General features: G+C 44.7%; 1 protein-coding gene across 1 annotated transcript in view; it reads left to right on the top strand.

Annotated features, from left to right (window-relative positions):
* The window catches only part of NKTR (natural killer cell triggering receptor), a 511,856-nt gene that overhangs the window by 80,807 nt on the left and 408,060 nt on the right, over positions 1-22,989 (top strand). The window contains 1 exon segment of the mRNA XM_078665314.1: positions 22,014-22,107. Within this exon segment, the coding sequence (XP_078521440.1) occupies positions 22,014-22,107 (94 nt within the window).

The raw sequence follows: 22,989 nt of genomic DNA, 5'->3' as shown, positions 1-22,989 counted from the left end.
TCTTCCCGTTTCTCTCACATGGAAAACTCCAACGCATTCAAGGGTTCAATTGCAGTACGTCATGTCCCTCCCTCAACTGATATGGCTGGCAGTGCTTTACAAAAAAACTCTCCTCCATCCCTCTAAGGTACCCTATACCAATGCTCCTATCACCCAGAATAATATATGGTCCACTCCCTATCTCCCAGTCTCCACCAAGACTCAGTCAGTGGTCACAATCTATGACCACCCACCCCCCAACTAGTCTGAAGCGACTTGCTCTCCAGATCTAAGTTCCTCCATCAGTCCAGATCCCTTTTGGTGCTACGACACTCATTCTACGCTTGAGACCAAAAAGTCTTAATTACTGCTGATTTGGGCTGACACCCTTAAACTAGTGCATATCACTTCCAACCTGGGACAGTCTAGGCCCTTACAGTCAACTCACAACCAGAATCACATCATCCCCACACCCAATGGCCACTCTGGTCCTTGCCCTGACATTACTTGTGTCCCAACCCAGGCGGAGCCACAAGCCGAATCTTGCCACTCATCCCGACCCAATAGACAAGTCAAACAGCTATCGAATAATGATAGCTTCTCCCTCCGTGCCACCTATAAACATGACCCAACTGTTGGTAAAATTCAGACCATTATCACTCACTCTCCTAAGGAATCCCACCCTATCTTTAGATCCATTAATAACATGAACCTCTAATAAGTTCCCATCTCACAAACTTCTACATCTACCACAAAAACATTCCTTAATTGCTCGCTACTCAATTGTCGCTCTGCTTTGAAACATGTGGCTGGCATAGCTAATCTTATACTTATACTTAACCTTGACCTTGACATTCTTATTCTCACTGAAACTTGGCTGAGTGAGTCATCTTCCCCAACTCTTGACATACCAGTCCACCAAATCATGACATCATCAGACTCGACCACTCAGGCCGCTCCCGGGGTGAACTAGCCTGTATACACAGGTCCACGATATCCATGAAACAAACACACCCTCTATCACTGCCCTCCTGCGAATACCTTAAGATGAACTTCAAAACCTCTGAAAACTCTACGTGCTCTCTTCACATGCTTTACCACCCGCCTGGCGATACCCACGTATTCATGGAACTAATCATTGAGATAAACTCCTCCAACTATGAAGAGCCGAACAACCAGTCTTTCCTTGGTGACTTCAATATCCATTAGAACAATTCCAGTGACCACTTGGTGATAATTTTTAAATCCTTTCTCCAGGATCTTAACCTTACCCAAGCTTGCAACAGTCCATGCCAAAATATAGGTGCAATTTTAGATCTAATCATTGCAAAAGAAAACACTACTCAAATTGAATCCATTCTACCCTGCAACTGGACTGACCACCATTGCATCACCTTCTTCATATCTGAAAGAGCTATTAACTCTAGGCTCCAACCTATGAAAGCCAAACACTGGGTCAGAGACACCCATAACATCAACCCTCTCACAATGTCTGCTATTCGTGAACACAGCCTGCTCCCTCCCTCTAACATGCATGACGTTCACGGCCTCAATGACCACTACAGCAACTTCATATTAAATATATCTTGGATTCCATTGCCCCCAAACAACTAAAGAGAGTCCCATCCAAAGGATCTAAGCCTTGGTTCAACTGCAACCTTAACAACAAACGACGATGCCTTAGACTAGTGAAAGAGGTTAGAGACACACACCAACTCTGTCGAACCTCAAAGAGCTATGACAAAAACAGAGCACCTACAATAGGCACATTAGAAATTCCACAGCTGCGTTCTTCGAACCAACTTGATATGGCAATAAACTGTTCAAAATGGTCAAGAACCAAACGATCTGGAAAAGCAACACCCCAGCCTCTGACAGCAAAATTCGACCTAATTGCGAAATTGTTCCTCTTTGTTTGCAGTGAAAACTTTGCTAACTACCATCGAGATACAGAATGCCTTAGAACTCCTACCACACACACCCCTCCACATCCTTTCCCTCTTGCTCAGGAAGATTGCATGCCACCATTCCATTTCCCTCTTTTTCAGGAAGACTGCCCACTACCTCTCCCACAAACCTAAAAACAGTCCTTCCTGGTCCAACTTTAAAACCTTTGAGGAAAATTACATCTCAAAACGTCTAACTTCTCTGAATTACTCCAACCACTTCAATGATCCCCTCCCCACCAAATTCTTCAATGATTACATCCACCTGCTACTTCCCTTATGGACCAAGATTATAAATGCCTCACTTACTCTAGGCTCCTTACCGGACTGCCTAAAGAAAGTGGTCAGGTACTCCTATCTTTACAAAAACTCAACCCTGACCACTCTGACCTCAACAACTACCGCCCCATCTCCAACATCCCAACTTTGGCAAAACTATTAGAAAAAAGTGTGCACCTACAGCTTCGTAATCACATCAATCATTTCCAACTACTCGACCAATGTTAATTGGGTTTCTGTACAGGACATAGCGTTGAAACCTGCTTTGGTCCACTCTGATGATGACAGTCTAAGATCACTTGATTAGAACAAATCATGCCTACTAATACTCTTGGACCTGTCAGCGGTGTTCAACACTGTCAATCAGGAAACCCTGTTGAACCTACTAGAACTCAGGATGGGTCTCTCACGTACTGTGATGAAATGGTTCACCTCTTTCTTACACAACAGATCTCAGCAGGTTCTAACCAACTACTCTCTCAGATCTGTCTCCAATTACGCTAGGCCTCCCCCAAGGCTCCATTCTCTTTCTGACACTGTTCAACCTGTACATTGAGCCCCTAACCTAAATCCTCAAATTCTCTCACATCTCCTACCACATGTATGCAGATGACACTCAACTCTACATGAAAATCGCCTCTCCTGATGACATCAATATCCCTCTACTAAAACCCAACATTGGCTGACTCATAACCACTTCAAAAACGCCCTCAAAACAGAAATCCTTCTGATCTCATTGCCCAGGATCGGACTAAGCATCAAAGACTGGCTCCCACAACTCACTGCCTTTAAACTGTACCCCAAACATCATTGACTCAGCCAAATCCCTAGGAATAATCTTGGACAATGCCCTCTTCATGCAAATTCACATCAGTGCCTCCACCAGAGAGCTAACCACCAACTTCATGCATTAAGCAAACTAAAACCTTTCTTTCCCACAGCAGATCTCCAAACAGTGGTCCTAGCACGTGTGTTATCCAAATTGGACTATGGTAGTGCCACCCTAGAGGGCCTCCCTAAAAGCAAATCAGCACAGCTGAAGGCTACCTTTAACGTGAATGCAAGGCTCATCGCTGGCTCAAAACAAGAGATCATATCACCCCTGACCAGTTCCTGGTGCTGATGGCGCTCGTGGGCTATGCGGATTACCTTGTTTAAAGTCTGCATAAATCGCTGTACCTCCCCGTTGGCCTGCGGCCAGCGAGGTGTAATCCGCAGGTGCTTTATGCCTAGGGAGTTCAGGTAGGTGGCTATCTCTTGTCTTTGAAAAGGCGGTCCATTGTCAGTTTTGAGTTCTTGAAAGATGCCATGAGTTGCTATCACTTTCTCCAGCTTTGGGATTATCTCAGCAGCACTCAACGTGTTGACAATTTCTATTTCCGGATATTTGGAGTAGTCATTAATGGCCACAAAGGTATGTCTCCCATCTGGCAGACTACCAAAGTCAAGATTGACACTCGCCCAGGGACGTGGCAGCCCCGGCTCTGTGATCACGGGTGCAGGCTTAGGGGCTTCTCCAGTCGCCTGGCACCAGTGGCACTCTCGGACGGCGGCTTCCACAAACTCATCCATTAGGGGAAAACATACTTTTGTGCGTAGCCGGGACTTGGTTTTGACCATCCCTTGGTGCCCACTGTGGGCGAGTTGCATCACTCTGGCCGTCAGTGACGAAGGGATCACCAACCGGTGTCCTCGCATGAAACACCCTGTGTTGTCTTCTGTTAGCACCTTGCGGATTTGGTATAAGCTTTCCAAAATTTTTCGTCCTCTCCCGTGAGTATTTTTCATTCTTCTCGGGCTCTGTGCCAGGTGCCATACTTTATCGCTTGTTTGGCTCTTTGTAAGCATTCATATTTGTCAGTTTCATCCTGCAGGCAGGTCATGGATAGAGGAATGGGGCATGATCTCTCGGTGATGCATCGTACGTACTCTTCTGTGTCTGCGGGTCTTCCCCCTCTTGGGCCGTAACCTCCCTCGGGTGTCGAGACAGATAGTCTGCTGGATTACGGCTCCCTGGCTGGTACTCAACTCGACCGTTGTAGTTCTGGAGCTGCAACATCCATTTTTCTATCCGAGGCAGAGGCTTCAACGATATGCCAAAGAAGAGTGAAAGGAGAGGTTTATGATCAGTGGCGACCACGAACGGTTTGCCATACACGTAGAGTTGGAAGTGGCGACACCCCCAGTGATAGCAATCACCTCCTTTTCAATTTGAGAGTACCTCTGCTCAGTGTCCGTGAGGGAGCGACTTGCAAAGGCCACCGGGGCCCAGTACTCTTCATTAGTGTGGCGTTGCATCAGCATGGCCCCCAGTCCCTTCGGGCCTGCATCTACGCAACTAGTGTCATCTTTTGTGTGTCAAAGAATGCCAGAGTGGTGGTGGCTGATAAGGCATCCTGCAATGACTTGGTCTGTGCCTCGCCCCACACCCATGGGACAGAGACCTTGGTGAGGTCCCTCAGGGGTTGAGTGAGGGTTGTGAGGTCTCTGATAAATCGCACGCAATAATTTACAATTCCAAGGAAACTGCGGACTTCAGTGACCTTGGTCGGGGCTGGCCCGTTTTTTATGTCCCGGACTATGTCAGGGTCCGGATTCACCCCTTCTGCCGAGAACTTGTAACCGAAGAACTGTAGCTTGGTCTTGAGGAATTAGCATTTTTCTTTGTGTAGTGTGAGTCCAGCGTCTCTGATTCTCTGAAGAACTTGCACCAGGCGGGAGTTGTGATATGGACTTGGCAAGTACCATAATTTCGTCTGTCACGTTGATGACCCCAGGAATGTCCATTATTAGCTTGTGGATTACATTCTGGAATACCTCTGCTGCACTGGACACGCCGAAGCTCAAGCGGGTGTACCTTCGGAGTCTGACGTGTGTGGAGAAGGTTGTGATGTTCCAGGAAGCTTGATCTAGGACGAGCTGGCGGTAACCGGACCGCAGATCGAGTTTTGAAAACCAGCACGCCCCAGTCATCTCTCCAATCGAGTCATCGATGGTCGGGGTGATGTGTCTCTCCCTTTTGATGGCATCGTTGGGCAGTCTCATGTCGACACATATTCTGACGGCTCCAGGTTACTTGGGTTTGCGGGGGACGACTATTGGGGATACCCATGGCGTGGGTCCCGTCACTTTCTCGATTATGCCAGCCTGTTCCAGCTTAATTAGCTCTTGTTCCACCAATGGGCGGAGGTGAAAAGCCACTCGTCGGTGTCGCAGGGCCACAGGTTGCACCGTGGGGTCAATGTGGAGGTGTATCTCTTTTCCTTTATATTTTCGGATTCCCTCGAATAACGACGCGAACTCTGTAAGTACGTGCTGAACGGATTCCTGATGGATCCAGAATGCGAAGGTCACTATGCCCGGTCTTCCGCTGCTCAACATCCGAGGAGCATGCCTTGCCCATCTTCGGTGACTTATACCATGGTGAGTTCTCGCTACTACAACAAGGTATCACAAACAGTGCAATGACTGAAAAATATATGAGGAAACAGAAGCAGAATCTTTGGTGTGTTCTTGATACAGCAAGAAGATGATTTATTCTCTCCAGACTCAGGAGATGTAATGCAAAGCCGACACGTGTTTCGTCGTGTACAGTTGAGTCAACACGACTCTTCAGGGCTGATGATACAAGAATAACATACATAAAGTCAGTACTGCCGTTGTTATATACTGCAAATGGTGACAAGGTGCAGCCAACATGCAGTAGTGCCGTACGTGTGGGTTCGCACGTGATAGTATTGTGTAGTGGTGACGTCAACACATTAGTACATGTGTCACTCCAAGGCTGTGAGTGGTTGCCATTGGGTGGTGGTGCATAGACATGAAGTTTCGTGACATAACGCTTTGGTGTGTGATCGTATTTAACACAAACACAGAGATCTTGCATTCCGAGGGTTCATGCAGTAGTGGATCAGTCTGAAAAAAACTAGGTGAGCCTATGTGAGGGGGTGTGGGTGAGGGACCATAACGGTAACATGACGTGGTTGACCGGTGTTGTTTTCATCCGTGTTGTTTAGGGGTACGCAAGGAGTTCTGTTATTGCGCCCATTAAAAACGTGTGATTGGATAAGATAGGACACATCACTCTCTCTCGCCATTATGGATTATTTACCTTGAGGAATGGTACGTTCGTGGTATTTAGTGATAGGTCTGGGCTGATATCCGTGTACTGGACGGTACTTGCCGGAGAGAGACTAGAGGGGAGAGTATGTACAAAAAGGGAATCATTAGGAAAAGCATTCTAAGGTAGGGGAAAAAAGAAAACACCTACTCAGTAGAATAGATGGCGGACAAAAATAAAGTGCGGTATTTCTTACCACGAGGAAGGAATTTCTGAACATATCAGAGCTATACAGAGGAGAGACCCCAAGTACCCTGTGGCCCTACACGTTGCTGAATGTCAACCACTGGTAGATGATATCAAAGTACGTGTTTTCGGCATAGATGTAATTCCCCTCGACATTAGACGGGGCAACCGCGAATTGAAGCTTAGACGTAGGGAGGCGACCTGGATCATGCGTCTTAGATGCGTGGAACAGGGGCTCAACTACGACCCTGAGCTTCAATTCTTCTTAGGCGACTAGGCAGCCGTCTGGGGGACCCTTCTTCTACATAGACTTAGTGAACCTTTAATGCACGGTCAGCGAGGAACTCACAGTGTCACATACAGACATTTCTAGATACACCTACCATGTACTATGATATCAAAGAAGATAACTACGATGTATAATATGTGAATACATGATCTCATAAGCGATTATACCATGTGATACCTCTGACCAATACCTAGGTCTAATATTGTATAATGATCATAATGTTTAAGAAACTAATTGCAATGTGTTTTTGAACCCGTTGTTAAAAAATGTTATGCTCACTAACGAGAGGTGCGGGGGGGCACTTTCACACGTAATTACTTAGGTCACTGAATTTTACGTTTTTTACCCCGCTTGGGTCTTGGAACCCGAACAATCACTTGCGCACCAACCACCTTCACGCGCCTCCCGTTTCCAACTATGCGAACCCCCTCATTCTAGGCAGGCTAAGACATTATGAGTTCCTTTTTGAAACGACTTTCTCGTACATCCTAATTAAAACGACTTCAGCACAGAACTGAGTGCATATTTTTGATATATTTTCTGATGCACTTCTGCCATTTAAAGATGGCGAACCCTTTCATCCACACCACTGACTACGTGGTCATCTTCGATTTCTACCTTTGTCTATAAAGTAATCCCTCCCACCTGGTCACGTGTCCGTACAGAGAGACGGCAACCGGGAACCACAGGAGGAGGGATTCCAAAACAGAGGTAAGCGGCAACTAACTCCCGTTATCACCATCGCGGTTTCTGAAGCCCATAGTACTGGGCTTTCTCAGAGCTAACCCGCGCTCTTGTTTCCCTTTTTATAGCGCACCGCCTTTTTGAGAGACGTACTCGTCTCGAGCCAGTCAAGTAACAGACGGATCCCCTCCCGGCTCACCTCCTGACACACCAGGAGTCAGGTACCTTCTTAATTTAGTCCTATATTTCTTATCTCTTCTTAAGAAGCAATATGTCCTCATGTGAGAATACGCTATTATGCGCTTCAAGTGTTAAAGACCTGATACACCAGGAGTCTAGTATTTTCTCCTTAACGGAGTGCTCTATAGCCCCATTTCTTTATGTAACAATGCAATATGTCTCTTTATAACGTTGCGCTAACTCGCGCATTTATTTGACTCTGTTTCTTTATTCTTCTTTCTGTGATCCCCCTTTTACACAGATTGGACAAACACGAAGATTTTTGACTTTCTTGAATACAGATTGCTAAGTAATCAATACCTTCCACGTGACTATCATATAGGGACAGACCGTTTCTATGTAGTCACATTTAGACTCGTGGTAAGAAATACCGCACTTTATTTTTGTCCGCCATCTATTCTACTGAGTAGGTGTTTTCTTTTTTCCCCTACCTTAGAATGCTTTTCCTAATGATTCCCTTTTTGTACATACTCTCCCCTCTAGTCTCTCTCCGGCAAGTACCGTCCAGTACACGGATATCAGCCCAGACCTATTACTAAATACCACGAACGTACCATTCCTCAAGGTAAATAATCCATAATGGCGAGAGAGAGTGATGTGTCCTATCTTATCCAATCACACGTTTTTAATGGGCGCAATAACAGAACTCCTTGCGTACCCCTAAACAACACGGATGAAAACAACACCGGTCAACCACGTCATGTTACCGTTATGGTCCCTCACCCACACCCCCTCACATAGGCTCATCTAGTTTTTTTCAGACTGATCCACTACTGCATGAACCCTCGGAATGCAAGATCTCTGTGTTTGTGTTAAATACGATCACACACCAAAGCGTTATGTCACGAAACTTCATGTCTATGCACCACCACCCAATGGCAACCACTCACAGCCTTGGAGTGACACATGTACTAATGTGTTGACGTCACCACTACACAATACTATCACGTGCGAACCCACACGTACGGCACTACTGCATGTTGGCTGCACCTTGTCACCATTTGCAGTATATAACAACGGCAGTACTGACTTTATGTATGTTATTCTTGTATCATCAGCCCTGAAGAGTCGTGTTGACTCAACTGTACACGACGAAACACGTGTCGGCTTTGCATTACATCTCCTGAGTCTGGAGAGAATAAATCATCTTCTTGCTGTATCAAGAACACACCAAAGATTCTGCTTCTGTTTCCTCATATATTTTTCAGTCATTGCACTGTTTGTGATACCTTGTTGTAGTAGCGAGAGCACACTTGTATATACATTGTCTAGTCCCTTGACTTTTTAGACGGTTAAGGGTGTTTTTCCGCCTGCTCTTTACGCACTACATGTCTGATTGTCAATCAACACCCTGTAACGTATATCCTAGGCAGTGCGCTGGAGTAATCTGAATTTCTAAAAACCCCACTGAAGTGTTATACCATGGTGAGGACCGACCTGGCCTCCTATGTCACTGTTGTCCTGAATTTTCCCCTCATGTCCATTGGCTTGTCCTGCCTGTAGGCAAAGACGAAGATCTTCATGGGTAGTAGGGCAGGTGCCGGGTGCATAGTTTTGTAGAGTGCACCCGACATTAGACTTATCGTAGCGCCAGTGTCCACTACAGCTGTGATGTCATGTTGTCTGACTTTAATGTGGCATTGAGGCAGTCGTCTGCATCGACTTGTTGCTGCTCCGATCATGTGCACTTTGTGTACAGCTCGTTCCTCCTTTTCGTCATCGTCCATGTCACTTGAGTCACCGCCTCCCTCGGGTACTAGGTTGACCGCTGGCTTGGGTTTTCTGTATTTCTTCGAGCAACACATTTTTTCAAAATGGTTGTACCTGCCACATCTGGTGCATTTCTTGCCTTTCGCCGGTCATTCAGCAGCTTTGTGAGGTGGTCTTACACAATAACCACAATATCGCTGGTTCCCTTGAGGGTTACTCGCTGGTTCCCTCCTATTGCGGTGGTCTGTGGGCTTCGTCATGACTGCCTTTACTGGTTCCACTTGGACGGGCGACTGCAGCGCCGCCTCCATGTGAGCCGCTCTGGCTTTAGACAGTTCTTTAGTGCGCCCAAAGGTTAGGATTTCTGACAAGGGCTTGCCAGATTCTTCTAATATTCGTTCACGAAATTTCGCCGAGGCACACCCCTGGATTACTTGCCCCCTAATCTCGTCCGTCCCATCTCTGAAGCCACACGTGAATGTCAGGTTCTTTAATCGGGAAGGGAATGTGTCCAGCGATTCATCAGGCAGTTGTCTAGCGTGTCGGAACATGAAACGTTTGTAATCTTGGTTGGCCATCGGTTCGAAATAGCCTGTGAGGGCATTAATGAGTGTGTGGTGAGTTTTGGGCGTCGCTTCTGTGAGCGTCTTCATGAGGTGGTGAATGCCTTTTCCCCCTAGGTGAAGTAGCATGGCTCTCTTTTGGTCCTTGTGGACTTTCGTGGCCTCAAAATACGTAATGAGGTGTTCCACCCACTCTTTCCATCTTGGTGCTTGTGCAGACGGGGGCTCCTCTATCACAAAGGGCTCAATTGGTGGAATGGTGGACATGATGAGCCTCTGTAGTGCAGCGTGCTGTGGTGATGTGCGCTGTGTCGGTCGTCCCTCTCAGTGGGCCTGGGGCCCTGCCACGCCATGGGAACGGGGGACACACTCTCGGTTGTAGAGCACTGCGGGCTTTGGGCGCTGCCACACTTGTGTTCGGCGTGTTGCAGACTTGGGGCTCTGCTCCCCGTTCAATATGATTCTAACCAATGTACCTCGCGGCTTGTGGGCACTGCAGGACACCTGAGCAGCAGTGCTGCGGGTGTGCAGGCCTCAAAACGGCAGACAGAGCCTTCCTCCTCCCCAGCGGGCCAATGGGCATGCGCGCTGCCAACAGACACGTGTGTGCGCGGAGCGTAGCGCCTGCTCCGACGGAGTAGATTCAGCCGACCTGCCACGTGTGTGTAAGGAGCGCAGCGCCTGCTCCGGCCGTGAAATGCAGCCGACATGACCTGTGGATGTCGGGTGCTGACGGCAGGATCTCTAAGGCACGAGCACCGCGGGGCTTGAAGGTACCGCGTGCGGCCGCCCCAGCACAGGAACACAGCTGGAACACGCCCGCCCTCATCGCCAGTGTTGTGTTGTCTAGTGTGGCCCTGGTACGTGCAGGAGCGTGACTCGGGGACCGAGGGCCGGATAAATAAGACACGGAGCCAAGTATGGTGCTTCTGATGGCTGCCGCGTACGCGTGTCTCCTGACGTCACGTCCGCAGTAGTCACTTTATTAAACAGGCGTCACGTCACGGGGTGAGAGTCCAAGCTCCCCTACCATAGATTCCATGTAAGGGCTCCCTGCTAGTCGCAACTGTTACCTCACGGGGTGCGACAATACACACATGTCATAAATACGACACATCCTTCCTTTTTCACCTTGAACCAAAATACAAACATTGCATAGAGAATAATTAATAATCACAAAAAGTTATCTCTAAAACACGTAAAAAATATTACAATTAGAATAATACAGTTTATCTAAACACGTAACAACATAAAAAGTCAAATGTAAAATGAACACATAAAATAATACAGAATAAAACAATACAAGACTACATATTAAAATAACACATCATCTACTCTCCTTAATGCCATACCAAACTATCAAAAATAGAATCCCCACAAGAAACATTCCTAATGAAACCTGATAGCCAAGGTTCCATACATGTCGTGAATACGTCACGCACCTAATAGTTTACGCCGCAAAGCTTGCTCGACACCTATTAGATAGATTCTGTAACACGACGCACTAAATAAAGTACGAGGTAATGTTCTTGTACAGGTTGTTACGTCGTTGCTAAGCGGCCTTCCTCTAATATAAATGACAATACGCATGATACAGGAAGTACGGCATGACGTCTTGTCACGTGCTTTTGCATCGTTGTGAACGTTCATTCCTCTAAAGGGACCTAGTCCCTCCTCTCTTGAGGTGGGTGCTTACGTTTGGACTCGGGTCCCGAAGTGTTGAACACACCCCACACTCTCCCCCCGGCCGCCGAATTGACCGAGAACCCGGGGGCCCAGGTAATAAAAAAAAATCAGTAAGGATTAATCTAACCCTCCCCCAATACTTTCATTGTTAACACAGTGTGGGACGTTCCATCTGTAGGGCGGGTGGAGTGGAGGGTGAACCGTCACTGTCTCACGTAGATACTTTTCATGCGTGGGGGAGGGTGACCTGAGTCTTTCTTAATGTATCTCAGACGTATACATCGTTTTGTTTACTCCGGTGCCATTTTTACAGGCTTGCTTTACTGTTCGATTGTGCTGTGATCCACGGTCAGTCCAGTTTTCCCCTGTCTTGTAGACCTCGCTCCCCCTACTCAACCTTAAAGGATAGTGAAATCACCAGGTGGAGCAAATTAAAGTTGAGAGAGACGAACATATTTGAAAGTATGGATCATTTTGTTTTGAGGATCGCCCAGTTGAAATCTATGCGAGCTTTTTGTGACCACGAAGAATGTAGAGGGCGAAACCCTCCAAGTGAGTGCTATTTTGAGAGTATGGTGTTTCTGCTCGAGGCTGTATCCCATTGGGTATTCAATTAAGCTATGTTTTGCCCTGTTACATTTATCCCAGCACCGGGCCCTCAGCCTTAGGCTTCTGGAGGCATCGTTCCGCTTCATGCTGTGGCTCGGCGAATAATACCCCTTGCATAACATCTTTTGCATATGTGGATGCAAAAGGTGGTGGTGCAGGGAAAGCAGTTCTAGTGTCTCTTGTGGCTAAGGCAGCGACAGGTACATTTGTTGGGGCCGGGCAAATACGCAGGGAAGGGTGCATGTCTACCTTGGACAAAGGCAGTCGCTGCAGAGTCTGATTTTACAAGACAGACAGGAATGTTTCGGGGTCATGGGAAGCTTTCCTTAGTGTCTTTGGTTTTACCTCATAAAATAAGAAATGCTTTCGCCATTGGGACATTATAGCGTATTTGGCATATCTAGCGCCACTTGTTGCAAAGGCAGATAGATGTTAGTCGTTTGCTACTTTGCATGTGCACTAGAGAGGACGTGCAAAATAGCAGGTCAAGGATTGTGTGAAGACCGACGTGGACACTGCTAGCTATTTTTGGCAATGTTTGCTATAAACTCCGTTGGTCACTTACACACAACCAGGAGCAATGACATTTGTTCATGTATCCCATTTAATCTTATTTACATGGATAACAACTTACCAGGGGTAGGTGATCTCCCTGCTCCATCTCTCATTCCTCTGCCATTTATATCTCCTACCCATTGAACGTTTCATGGATTGCTAGACAAGGCAAAACACCACTTTCTCGAGGAGAAAATGCAGCAACACAAGCAACTCCAAGCATGCATATAGAACCACAAGAAGGACAACACATTTTAAGTAAAAAAACCTCCGACAGCACTCGCAGAGTCGCATCGTTGTACTCTCAGACGCTCGCTTGTTGCAAAAGCTGTTCTCTGGCTTTCAACACTTGTCACAAAATGTGTGCATTGGGGTGCAACATTCCATAGGATTGTACTTTTCAAGACACCTGCATAGTAGGTCTGCTGCACAGTGCTCCGCAACCTGTTCACGCTCTGTAGCACGACACTTATAGCAACAACTAAACATATCCATGCTTTTCTCTCCCTGCCAAGTAAATAAACAGAAAATGTATGTATAATAAAGCAGAGTATAATTCAACTCCCTTCAAATATTTAGCTTAACGAGGAGAAGTGTACTATTAACATGGCAACCAAAATATGCTGATGAATAAGATAAGTGACGCTATAGTGCATATGACACCTCTTTGTAAATGAAGGATACATTGCCAAACCATATGTAGAGTGAACGTAAGGAAGAGCCTGGAAGGTCCTCCGCCACCTTTCGAGTATGTGATGGCACTTGTTATGCTCAACTTCGACACTATCGTGAATTAGAGAAACTTGCTTGAATAAGAAAAAAAACCTTTCACGTTGTTACCACATTCATGGCTAAACAGTTGAATCAGCTCAAGAATATTAAACACTGCCATAGTAGCCTACAAATATAGAAACCCCTTATTCATATATGTACCTTTCCACTGCTGCTTACGCCACGTACTCCGATGTAGCGAGGGCATGAACTCTATACCCTCACGCTTTCATGGCGATCAGCAGCCTTTTGTGTGTTGGTCTAAAAAGTGACAAGTTTTTGTAAACCTTTACTGGTATAATATCATTAGGCAGTCTCAGCCAGGCTGAGACTGCTATGACATTGACATGAAAGTAGTTGTAGTATAAGAAGAAGATGCTGAACGTAGGGTGTTGGCGATAAAGGAGGATGACTCTTAAGTGTGGTGAAGAATAGGATTCAGCCAAAATCAGATTTTGATATTAATGGGAACATCTTCTCTTTAATGGTGGACCCAGGATTACTATACGCTATTGTTCCCAAACAAATACTTAATGTAGTGTGGGAAGACATGATGTTACTTCCTTCTGATGTTGTTCTGAATGGGTACCAGGGTGCGAGCATTGGTGTGTTGGGTTATATGGAGGCTGCAATTAAGTTTGGAGGTAGAGAGGCAACTGGTAAGGTGTATATTGCTCCAGAAGGACCAGCTATACTGGGGTGGACTCCTCAATATGATTTGAACATCAGGGTGGAACATATGGCAGATCAACAAGTCGTGATTATTGATGATAGTAAGCTACAGGACATACTCCATCTCCATGCATGAGTATTTGATGAGAGAATAGGAAAGGCCGTTGGGTTTCTGCATGAAATAAGGATAAAGGAAAATTCTGTGCTAGTAAAATATGTTGCAAGAAGAATACCAATGACACCCAGAGCAAAGGTGTAGGGCATAATAAAGCAAATGCTTGATGATAAAGTCATAGAAACTGTTGAGGCGGCTGAATGGTTGTCTCCAGTTGTTATCACCAAGGACATCTATCCACTCCCAAACATAAATATTAAGGCTGTCAGGGGGGGAGAGTATTTTTAATCTTGATTTATGTAGCGCATACCACCAGATAAACTTCATCCTGATTCAAATAAGTACACATCCTTCATAACTACAGAAGGGACATTTCAACTCAACAGGCTTCCGTTTGGATTGTGTTCTGCAGCCAGTGCTTTTCTACAAATGACCACGAAGATTTTACAGGACATCCGCAAAGTCGTTTTTGCAAGATGATATCCTAATTTACAGAACTGATGAGCAGGATCACAACAGAACACTGGGGGAAGTGTTATCCCACTTGACCGGGGCGGGTTAATTTTGCAGAAGGAAAAATGTGTGTTTGCAGTAGAGGAGTTATAGACTATTTGGGGTACTATATTACAAGGGAAGGAATGCATCCCGAACAAGATCTGGTCAGTGCTATAGTGAATGTAAAAGTACCTGATGACAGGGATATGTTAAGATCTTTCATGGGAATGGTGGAGTGCTACTCCTAGTTTATGCAGGATTTTGCACCTAAGACTGAGCCATTTAGAGAACTGTTGAGGAAAGGGAGGAAGTTCATGGAGTGAAGAGCAGCTGAATGCTTTTATTGTGATAAAAGAGAATATTGAGCGTGCTGGGATTATGATACCATTTAGAACAGAGTTACACACCATACTTACTGTTGATGACCGTGCAGTGGGTATCTGCGGTTTTGACACAGGACTATGGGAGGCAAGAGGAAACTGTGGTTTTTGCCTCATGTTTGTTGACAGATGCTGAGAGGAATTACTCTATGATAGAGTGCGAGGCACTAGCAGCTGCATGGGCCACTAAGCATTTTAGGTTATTTCTGTGGGTTACCGTTTTTACACTAAGAACAGAGCATAAGCCTCTCCTTAAAGTGTTGAGTCCAGATGGGACAAAAAATTGTTCAGGGGAATAGCCACGTGTGGCTGTGAAGTTGCAGGATTCTTCATGTCGAATAGAACATGTTCCTGGTTGGAGAAACAAAGTGGCAGAATGCCTCTTGAGGTCACCGGACACCAAGCCCGTGTGTGAATTGCCACGTGTGGCTGTGAAGTTGCAGGATTCTTCATGTCGAATAGAACATGTTCCTGGTTGGAGAAACAAAGTGGCAGAATGCCTCTTGAGGTCACCGGACACCAAGCCCGTGTGTGAATTGTAATCTGAGGAAGTTGTAGCCAATCTTGATGACATCGCTGAGGGCTTTGGTAATTCCATCACGTAGAAGTGTGGCTCAATGGTTAGAGCGGCAGACCCTGATGCAGAGGTCTAGCCCGGGACCAGGGTTCAATTCCCCGCCTCGGCGGGTCTTGGGCTCAAAATTCCACGGACCTGATAATTCTCGCCTCGGTGCCTATTCCAATCATGGAGTCCCACTCTGCAACTCTGGGCAATAGCTTGCTTAATCTCCACAACGGCCCCCACAACACTAAGGATGCCTGGCCTCCACCTTGGGGGTGCCCAGAAGTGGACACCTCACAGGGAAAGCCAGGATGGGTTCCACAGCGGTATTCGTACAAGCGCCTTGAGACCCTTGTGGGTGAGTAGTGCGCTATACAAGTATCAATTTACATTTACAATTTACATTTACATCACCAGAGCTGAATGGGTTATAAGCATGCAGAATGATGATACACTTAAGGGTGTTATGAGGATGGTGAAGGAAAGGTTATCGAGAAAGTACTATACCCGAAGGACTTAGACCTTTTTATAAAATGCAAAGTGACTTGTCCACACAAGATGTGTGGGTAATTTTGAGAGGCAAGAGGTTTGTACCACCAGAGTCCACCAGGAACCGGTTAATTGGGTTAGCACGAGGGGCAACTAGGGCAGACGTTAACTGTTTGGAAAGTGAAGAAAAGGTTCTGGTGGCTAAGTATGGACAGACATATAAAGGAATGGGTTGAGAAATGTAGGGAATTGGAAAAAAAGATTACGGGTTGGTTTGGGCAAAGTGGATCATTTGCAGCATATTGTTGGGGATGAGGGGCCATAGGAGAAGGTTTGTCTAGACGTTATTGGTCCTTCAATGGTTTGCAGGAGCATGAAAGATTTGCAGCAGTGTTGGTGTATGCTGGATCAAGGTGGGTGAAACTAGTGTTCATGAAATCACTTAAAACATTAATCATTGTTTCTGTCGTAATGGAAGTTCTCAGGAGATAATGAATTCCATTGATATTCCTTACAGACAATGGAACACAACTTGCCTCGAGGTAGCTGGAACATTTTTTGGGGAATAGTTGGTTTAAGACATGCGTGTACCTCACTCTATAATCCGCAAGGAAATGAGTTGTGTGAGAGGGTCAACAAAATGGTGAAGCGGACAATGCAGATGGCAGTTGCTGCGAGCATACCCATACAGAAAGCTATTTAAGAGATGTTTTGGTTGTATCGTACAACAATGCATGATGCAATGGAGAAACGTCCTTTTGAATAAATGCGTGGCAGTCAACCGGGCACTAAATTGGTCCCGCCGTGGTTCTTGAACAAACATACAAAAGATGTTATGAGAGCTGTGGGAGGAGATGCCAGAGTTATCCAGGAGGGTGATTGGGTAAAAGTCATACCAGGAGGAGTGATTACGCGGTTAGCAAAGTTCAGAGGTCCTTATAGGGTTGAAAGTGTATGTGGAAATTGGGTAAATTTGCACAATGGTTAAACATGGAATTTTAGGAGGGTGGCGCTCTATCAGAAACAAGGGAAGTTTAAGAAGAATTCAAGGGAAGTGGAGGAGTTTGACTCCCCTTGGTCATTTTTGATGACTAATTCAAGAAAAGTCAGGACGATGCCACTATGTCCTCAAGGGAAGGGGTCCCTGAAGCAAGGGTTTCTGTACAAAAGGAAAGGGATGTGAAACCGAAAAGGACTCCTAGGTATTAGAAAGATTTGTGTGGGTAATTTTTCTCAGAAATTGGTGTTCAAGGAAATGAATAGAGTTTTACATTCATTTTGTGCACTCCTTTCCGTGTTAAAAGAGCTTTGTACAAGGGGCGTGGACAGTAATCCATGGTTGTCCTACATTGTGTTCTACCTTGTGTGTTTTTCCAACCCATCCCTGCCCATCTCCCGGATGTGTGATGTTTGCTCGTGTTGTTGCTTCCTGTTTACCTTACCTATTGGAGGTTTTGTTCCTCATCCTCAGTTTGAGTTAGTTTGTATTTCATTGTTATTCTTTTGTGCAAATAAGAAAAGGAGATGTATTCTAATATTATTAGGCAATCTCAGCCAGGCTGAGACTGCTATGACATGATTCTAGTTCTGTGTGACATATTGAATATTCCATTGTTTAGCAGTTGACAGGATTGTATTTGTTTTTCGCAACCCCACCAAGGCCCCGATTTTTGTGACACAGACGATTGTATTTGTGCCGTCCGTGACTGTTGGGTGAGGACTGTCTGATGAATAAAGCTTGACAGAGGAGTGCAAAGAACGTGTCATTGAGTTATTTTACCACATTGACCTTTGTATAAATAAAAATATATTTTTATATACAGAATACATGCAGCTTGCCTCTATTCCATTCAAGATGCAGCAAGTACTTCTGGAGTGAATTGAGCAAGTTCTTTGGGGGTTAGTTTATATTGTATTCCATCGACATGCAACCCTCCCACTTGACAAAGTCTTGCAAAACAGTACAGTAACCATGACATTTTAAAGCACTTACTCTCTTCAACCCTATAGTTGTGAGACAATATGGACTTTCTCCTTCTCATACCATTGTGTGCCAACAAAATGGAAAGGAAAATTCACTAGTTTATTCGATAACACTTACTGTGCACAGGTGATGAAAGAGGAATGGAAGATCCCAAGCTATTAGGAAGCTAACTGACAATGCCATTTCCAGTCTTGACTGTCGCACATCGCTACAGGATCAAACATTCTGTGCTGGATGGATCAAGAGGACCTACCTGCTAACAGTGACCACACTCAAATGATGTGATACAAAATAGGATGCAAACAGTCATCATGCTCTGCAGAAGGGGGCCATATTGCGGTGTCCTTGATCCCATGGCTGGGGTGGGGGGGATTAAAGAGGGTAAATGGTGCTTTCCGCTCTTATTCATGCAATGTAGGCCCTTACACTTGGTAACTTTTGCTATTGTTAGCCACTTAATGTCTCCTTTCTGCTCCCTAAGCAATTGTAGTGCATTTTCTCACGGTTAATGCTCTGGTTGGAAATCCTGTTGGTAAATGAATACTCTTCACTTGTGCTGAGTAAATGGAAGGCATGTTTTCAACTTTATAGCTAAGATCTATGCAGCACACTTTTTGAAGTAAAGTCATGAGGATAATTGTGGCCCTTGTAACTACTATTTGTCTGTGTAGAGGAATTAGGCTTTTTAAGACAGTGTAGGATGGCATGCCAGGATAAGTCACTTTACCTATCGTAGGACAAACGTATCTTATTGACTACCACTATATTGTTGAAGTAGATGTTGATTTAAGAATAGTGAATATATACTTATCTAAACGATGTAGGGGTAGTCAATGTAATGGACGTAATATTTTTGTACCTCTGTGTTGTGTAATATTTGTGGGTTACCGGTGGACAGTATGGTGTTAACGAAGGGTATTTGGCATTTTTCATTGATTTGCAAAAATGAATGCACTTGATTGTGAATTTATTGCTGAGGGTGTTGCTTTATTAGAAAGTGAATATCTTTAATCCACTGGAGTCTTGTTCAAAGAAGGTATTGTTGATAGATGTATCCTCTTCCCGGCAGCTTCCCAATGGTGCAATATCATAATGGTATTTCACTAGGAGTTACTGCCTCTTTGCTGGTCAGATCAGAACATGAACATGTGAATCTCCTTTGGAAACTTTACATGTGTCTTAATGATGGTCATGGATCATGAAGTGTTGTGGATGGGTGTGAATATTTCTGCTCACCGTGATGGTTTGGGATGAAACTGGTTTCTGACGAATGCCTGCCTTCAAACTTTTCTGGTTTTTCTGCTATCTCTAGATGGCTAATAACACAGATCAGTAGTTGTTCAGTTGTCTGACTGGTGGGTTATTTAAAGAAGATACATTGTAATGAAGACCCCTTATTCTTAATTGATATTTGCAGATGAGCTGTAAACATTGACCCATACTTTACAATTGGTTTATCCTCGCTGGAAGGATCAGTGAGGCTCAGCTGGAATACATTACAACACTGGAAGTGTCTTTCTCTTTGCTGGTGCTTCAGGCTTCTCCTTGATTGCAGTTTTTAGTAATTAGTGTTTTATTCGGCGTCTGAAAAATACTCTCTCCTTTGGTGGTGTACTTGTCCTGAAATGGCAATTGACGGTGATGCAAGTAGGGTGTCTCCGAAGACAGATGCGGAGTGTGTATCCAGGTAAACATTTGATTGGCTCCACGAGATTTTGTAACTCCTGTGATTGTATTTTATGTCATTGTTCCCGGAGTCGTCTCACTAAGTTTGTAGAGGTGATCATTGGGCGATCGTGTTTGGCAATGACAAAAAGCAGCAGCTCTTCAGACTGTTTATTTTGATTTCCCGTGGATCCATGTTTTGGAATACTTTTGTTGCGTTCTTTACTTTTTCCCTCAGCCACACCGTGTCTTTTAATTGCTACCCTAGTGACTGTGGTTTACCGGATCACAGATTACTACTTTTTTCATAATTAAACTTAACAAAACTTGTATTTTATATCCCAAATCATAATAAAACTCGACTTGAGACTTGTATTTGTATATGGTACTTATACCATTTCTAAGGACTATAAATGACAGGTGTTACTAAGTTTAATGGTACTTAACACCTGTTTACTGAACTCAAATTGTGACTCCTGTTTCTGCATGAACAGATGCAGTTGTTGACACTGCCACTTCAATCCCGTGTGTGGAGAGTGACGCCTACACTTGTGATTTGCTTTCAAAATAACCTTTCTTTTGGCATTGGTGGATGTCCAGTATGCTTTGAACTCAGAAGGAGTTGTAGATAATGATTTTGGTTGTAACTTTTTTTTAACCCGTTGTATAATTTTAATTTGAAACGAAAAGTGTGATTGTCTAATACTGTGGTAGCAAGGAAAAAACAGTTAACAAAAAATAGCAACCAAAACATGCCGTCTTGCAGGGCCCGCAATTTAGTAAATTGTGTTGTCTTATCTCATATTTAAGATTTCTGGCAGGATCGCATATATTTACTGCATTCATAAAGCACCACATTAGAAAGTCCTAGTACTGGGACAGTACTTCTGCAATGCCCTATATACAGAAGAGCCAGGTTTTAAGCCGTACAGTAGGGCATAGCCATAGCTATGGAGTTTAAGCAAAAAGGAACATGACGCTCCAAACACATGTCTATTCTCTGTGGTCCTTTACTTCTTAAAATTGTTTGTTTCTACCAATCGTCCTGGAAGTCCAGAAGAGTTGCTTGCAGGCCTTGTGTTTCTGTCAAGGGCCAGCGTCTTCTCACGACACCGATGTTGAAATCTGGTCTTGAGAATCACATGCCGCTTTCTTCCATCGAAAAGATGTGGTGTGTTTGATGGCCAGGCACACACTATTAGCATTTGAGTTTGTATTTATTCGTCAATGAGAGCTTCTTTTGTGAAGCAGAATAGTGCTCAGGATTAGCGTTAGTCGACAAGTTTTAGTTTTCACCTCGAAGGGTAACGAAGGACGTTTGGATACATCTAGCTTCTATCCATTTCCAAAGTGACTTCGATTTCGTCAGCAGTTTTCTCTCCTAGCAATTGTAATTAAGCAGATCTGTAGCAACCATCAGCATGTTTCTCACAAAATAGTGTTGCAAAACAACTTTCTCTTGCTTCGCAGTGCGCTGAATTTGTGACTTTCCATCGTTTTGCACCGACTGTCAGGTCCTATCAGTGCATCAGAAGAAAACTAACTGCATCTGTCGGGCTGCTCTGCTTGCGATTGTACGTGTCTCTGCTGTACCCCATAGAACAGCGTTCTCTTTTGTTGGTCTTTGTCATGTAGTTTGCTAATGTGTGTGCGCGCGCGCTTACTCCGAGAGGTGACGGCGTGATGTGATCCCAGGCCTCCCTGTAACACTTTGACCCATGCAGCAGAGACAGTGGATCAATTGTAAGTGGTGTGCCTTCCCGGGATGGGGCGCGCGGGCTGCCGAGACCTTCACCCGGGCCTTCACTTTGGGCTGACGTGGACTGCTCAGCAGCATGGGGGAGGGAGTGTTTGCAAATGGCAGTGTGTCAACATTATGGTATTGGATAAAGCTACCTGGGCGTTGCACGAATAAAATCTGAAGTGTGCTGAATTTTTGAAAACACAGCCACTCCTCCCTCACGCCGCTGCCTGTCGAGCTTTCTCTTTCAGTCTGATAAAACCTTATAGATTTCCGTGTTTCTCTGTTTAAAGGGCCAGTCTCTGCCAATGGCTGTTGCTGCCTCTGCCATGGGGGTGAAAGTTCGGCCCCAGTGCTACTTTGACATCGAAATCAACCGGGAACCTGGTAAGAGAACTCAAAAGATTAATTTCCTATTGTTTTGCTCTGTGTAATGCTGCCAGTTAAGATCTGTGTAGTGTGAAGTTGCAAATAATTCCTTTTTGTTGTTGTCGGAAATGCCACGACAGTGGAATATTAAATGAATAATTGTGTACATTTTTAACGCCTTCAAACATGCTCACTAATGTCTATTCAGCATTTAAAAAACATCTGTAATATAACCCGGTGAAGAATGAGAAGTCTTTATTTTTTTAAGGAAATTAAACTGTTTAAAATAATTTTCCTTGTCTGCCAAAATTGTTTTTTGTTGATTTTTAAGATCGGCACTTTTCCCGTGTATCTGTGCTCTGTGGGTAGCGGAAATGGTCGGGATTCCTTTTGTTCAATAAATGATACCTGACAAAAATGGTTTATGTTCCAAATTTGGCTGTAGGAGAAAGGTATATCCTCTTTTCTGCGACTCATGTTTATTATTTAAATCCTGTTAACACTCTATATATTTGTTTAGACAGCTCTTTTGAAAGTCGTAGTTCCTGGGGAGGGACAGCTGGCACCATTACATTGGGACCAACATACAGCCACTGAAGTCTTGGTTTAAAGAGAGAATATTCTTCCGAGGGCTAAAATATTTAATTAAAATATGAATTGACAAATTTAAATACTATTCAGATTTATTTAATCAGCTGGATTGGAGAACATCTCTTTGTAGTTTTTGTGGTGTGCAGTAGAATGTGCAGGCTTAGTTGGTTAGCTGAATTCCCACGCGTTACTTTTTTCAGATTGTTTGTTGTTTACAGTAAAACATGTTTTGTGTCCGTATGGAGGACATCCGTTACTTGCAACATTCCAGTGCCTGGGTATCACGTTTTAAGAAGAATTTTGGCTTGT

The sequence above is a fragment of the Lissotriton helveticus genome, chromosome 10, assembly GCF_964261635.1.
Source record: "Lissotriton helveticus chromosome 10, aLisHel1.1, whole genome shotgun sequence".
In the NCBI taxonomy this organism is placed as follows: Eukaryota; Metazoa; Chordata; class Amphibia; order Caudata; family Salamandridae; genus Lissotriton; species Lissotriton helveticus.
Note: the sequence above shows the minus strand (reverse complement) of the source record. Positions and strands in the feature narration are given on the sequence as shown.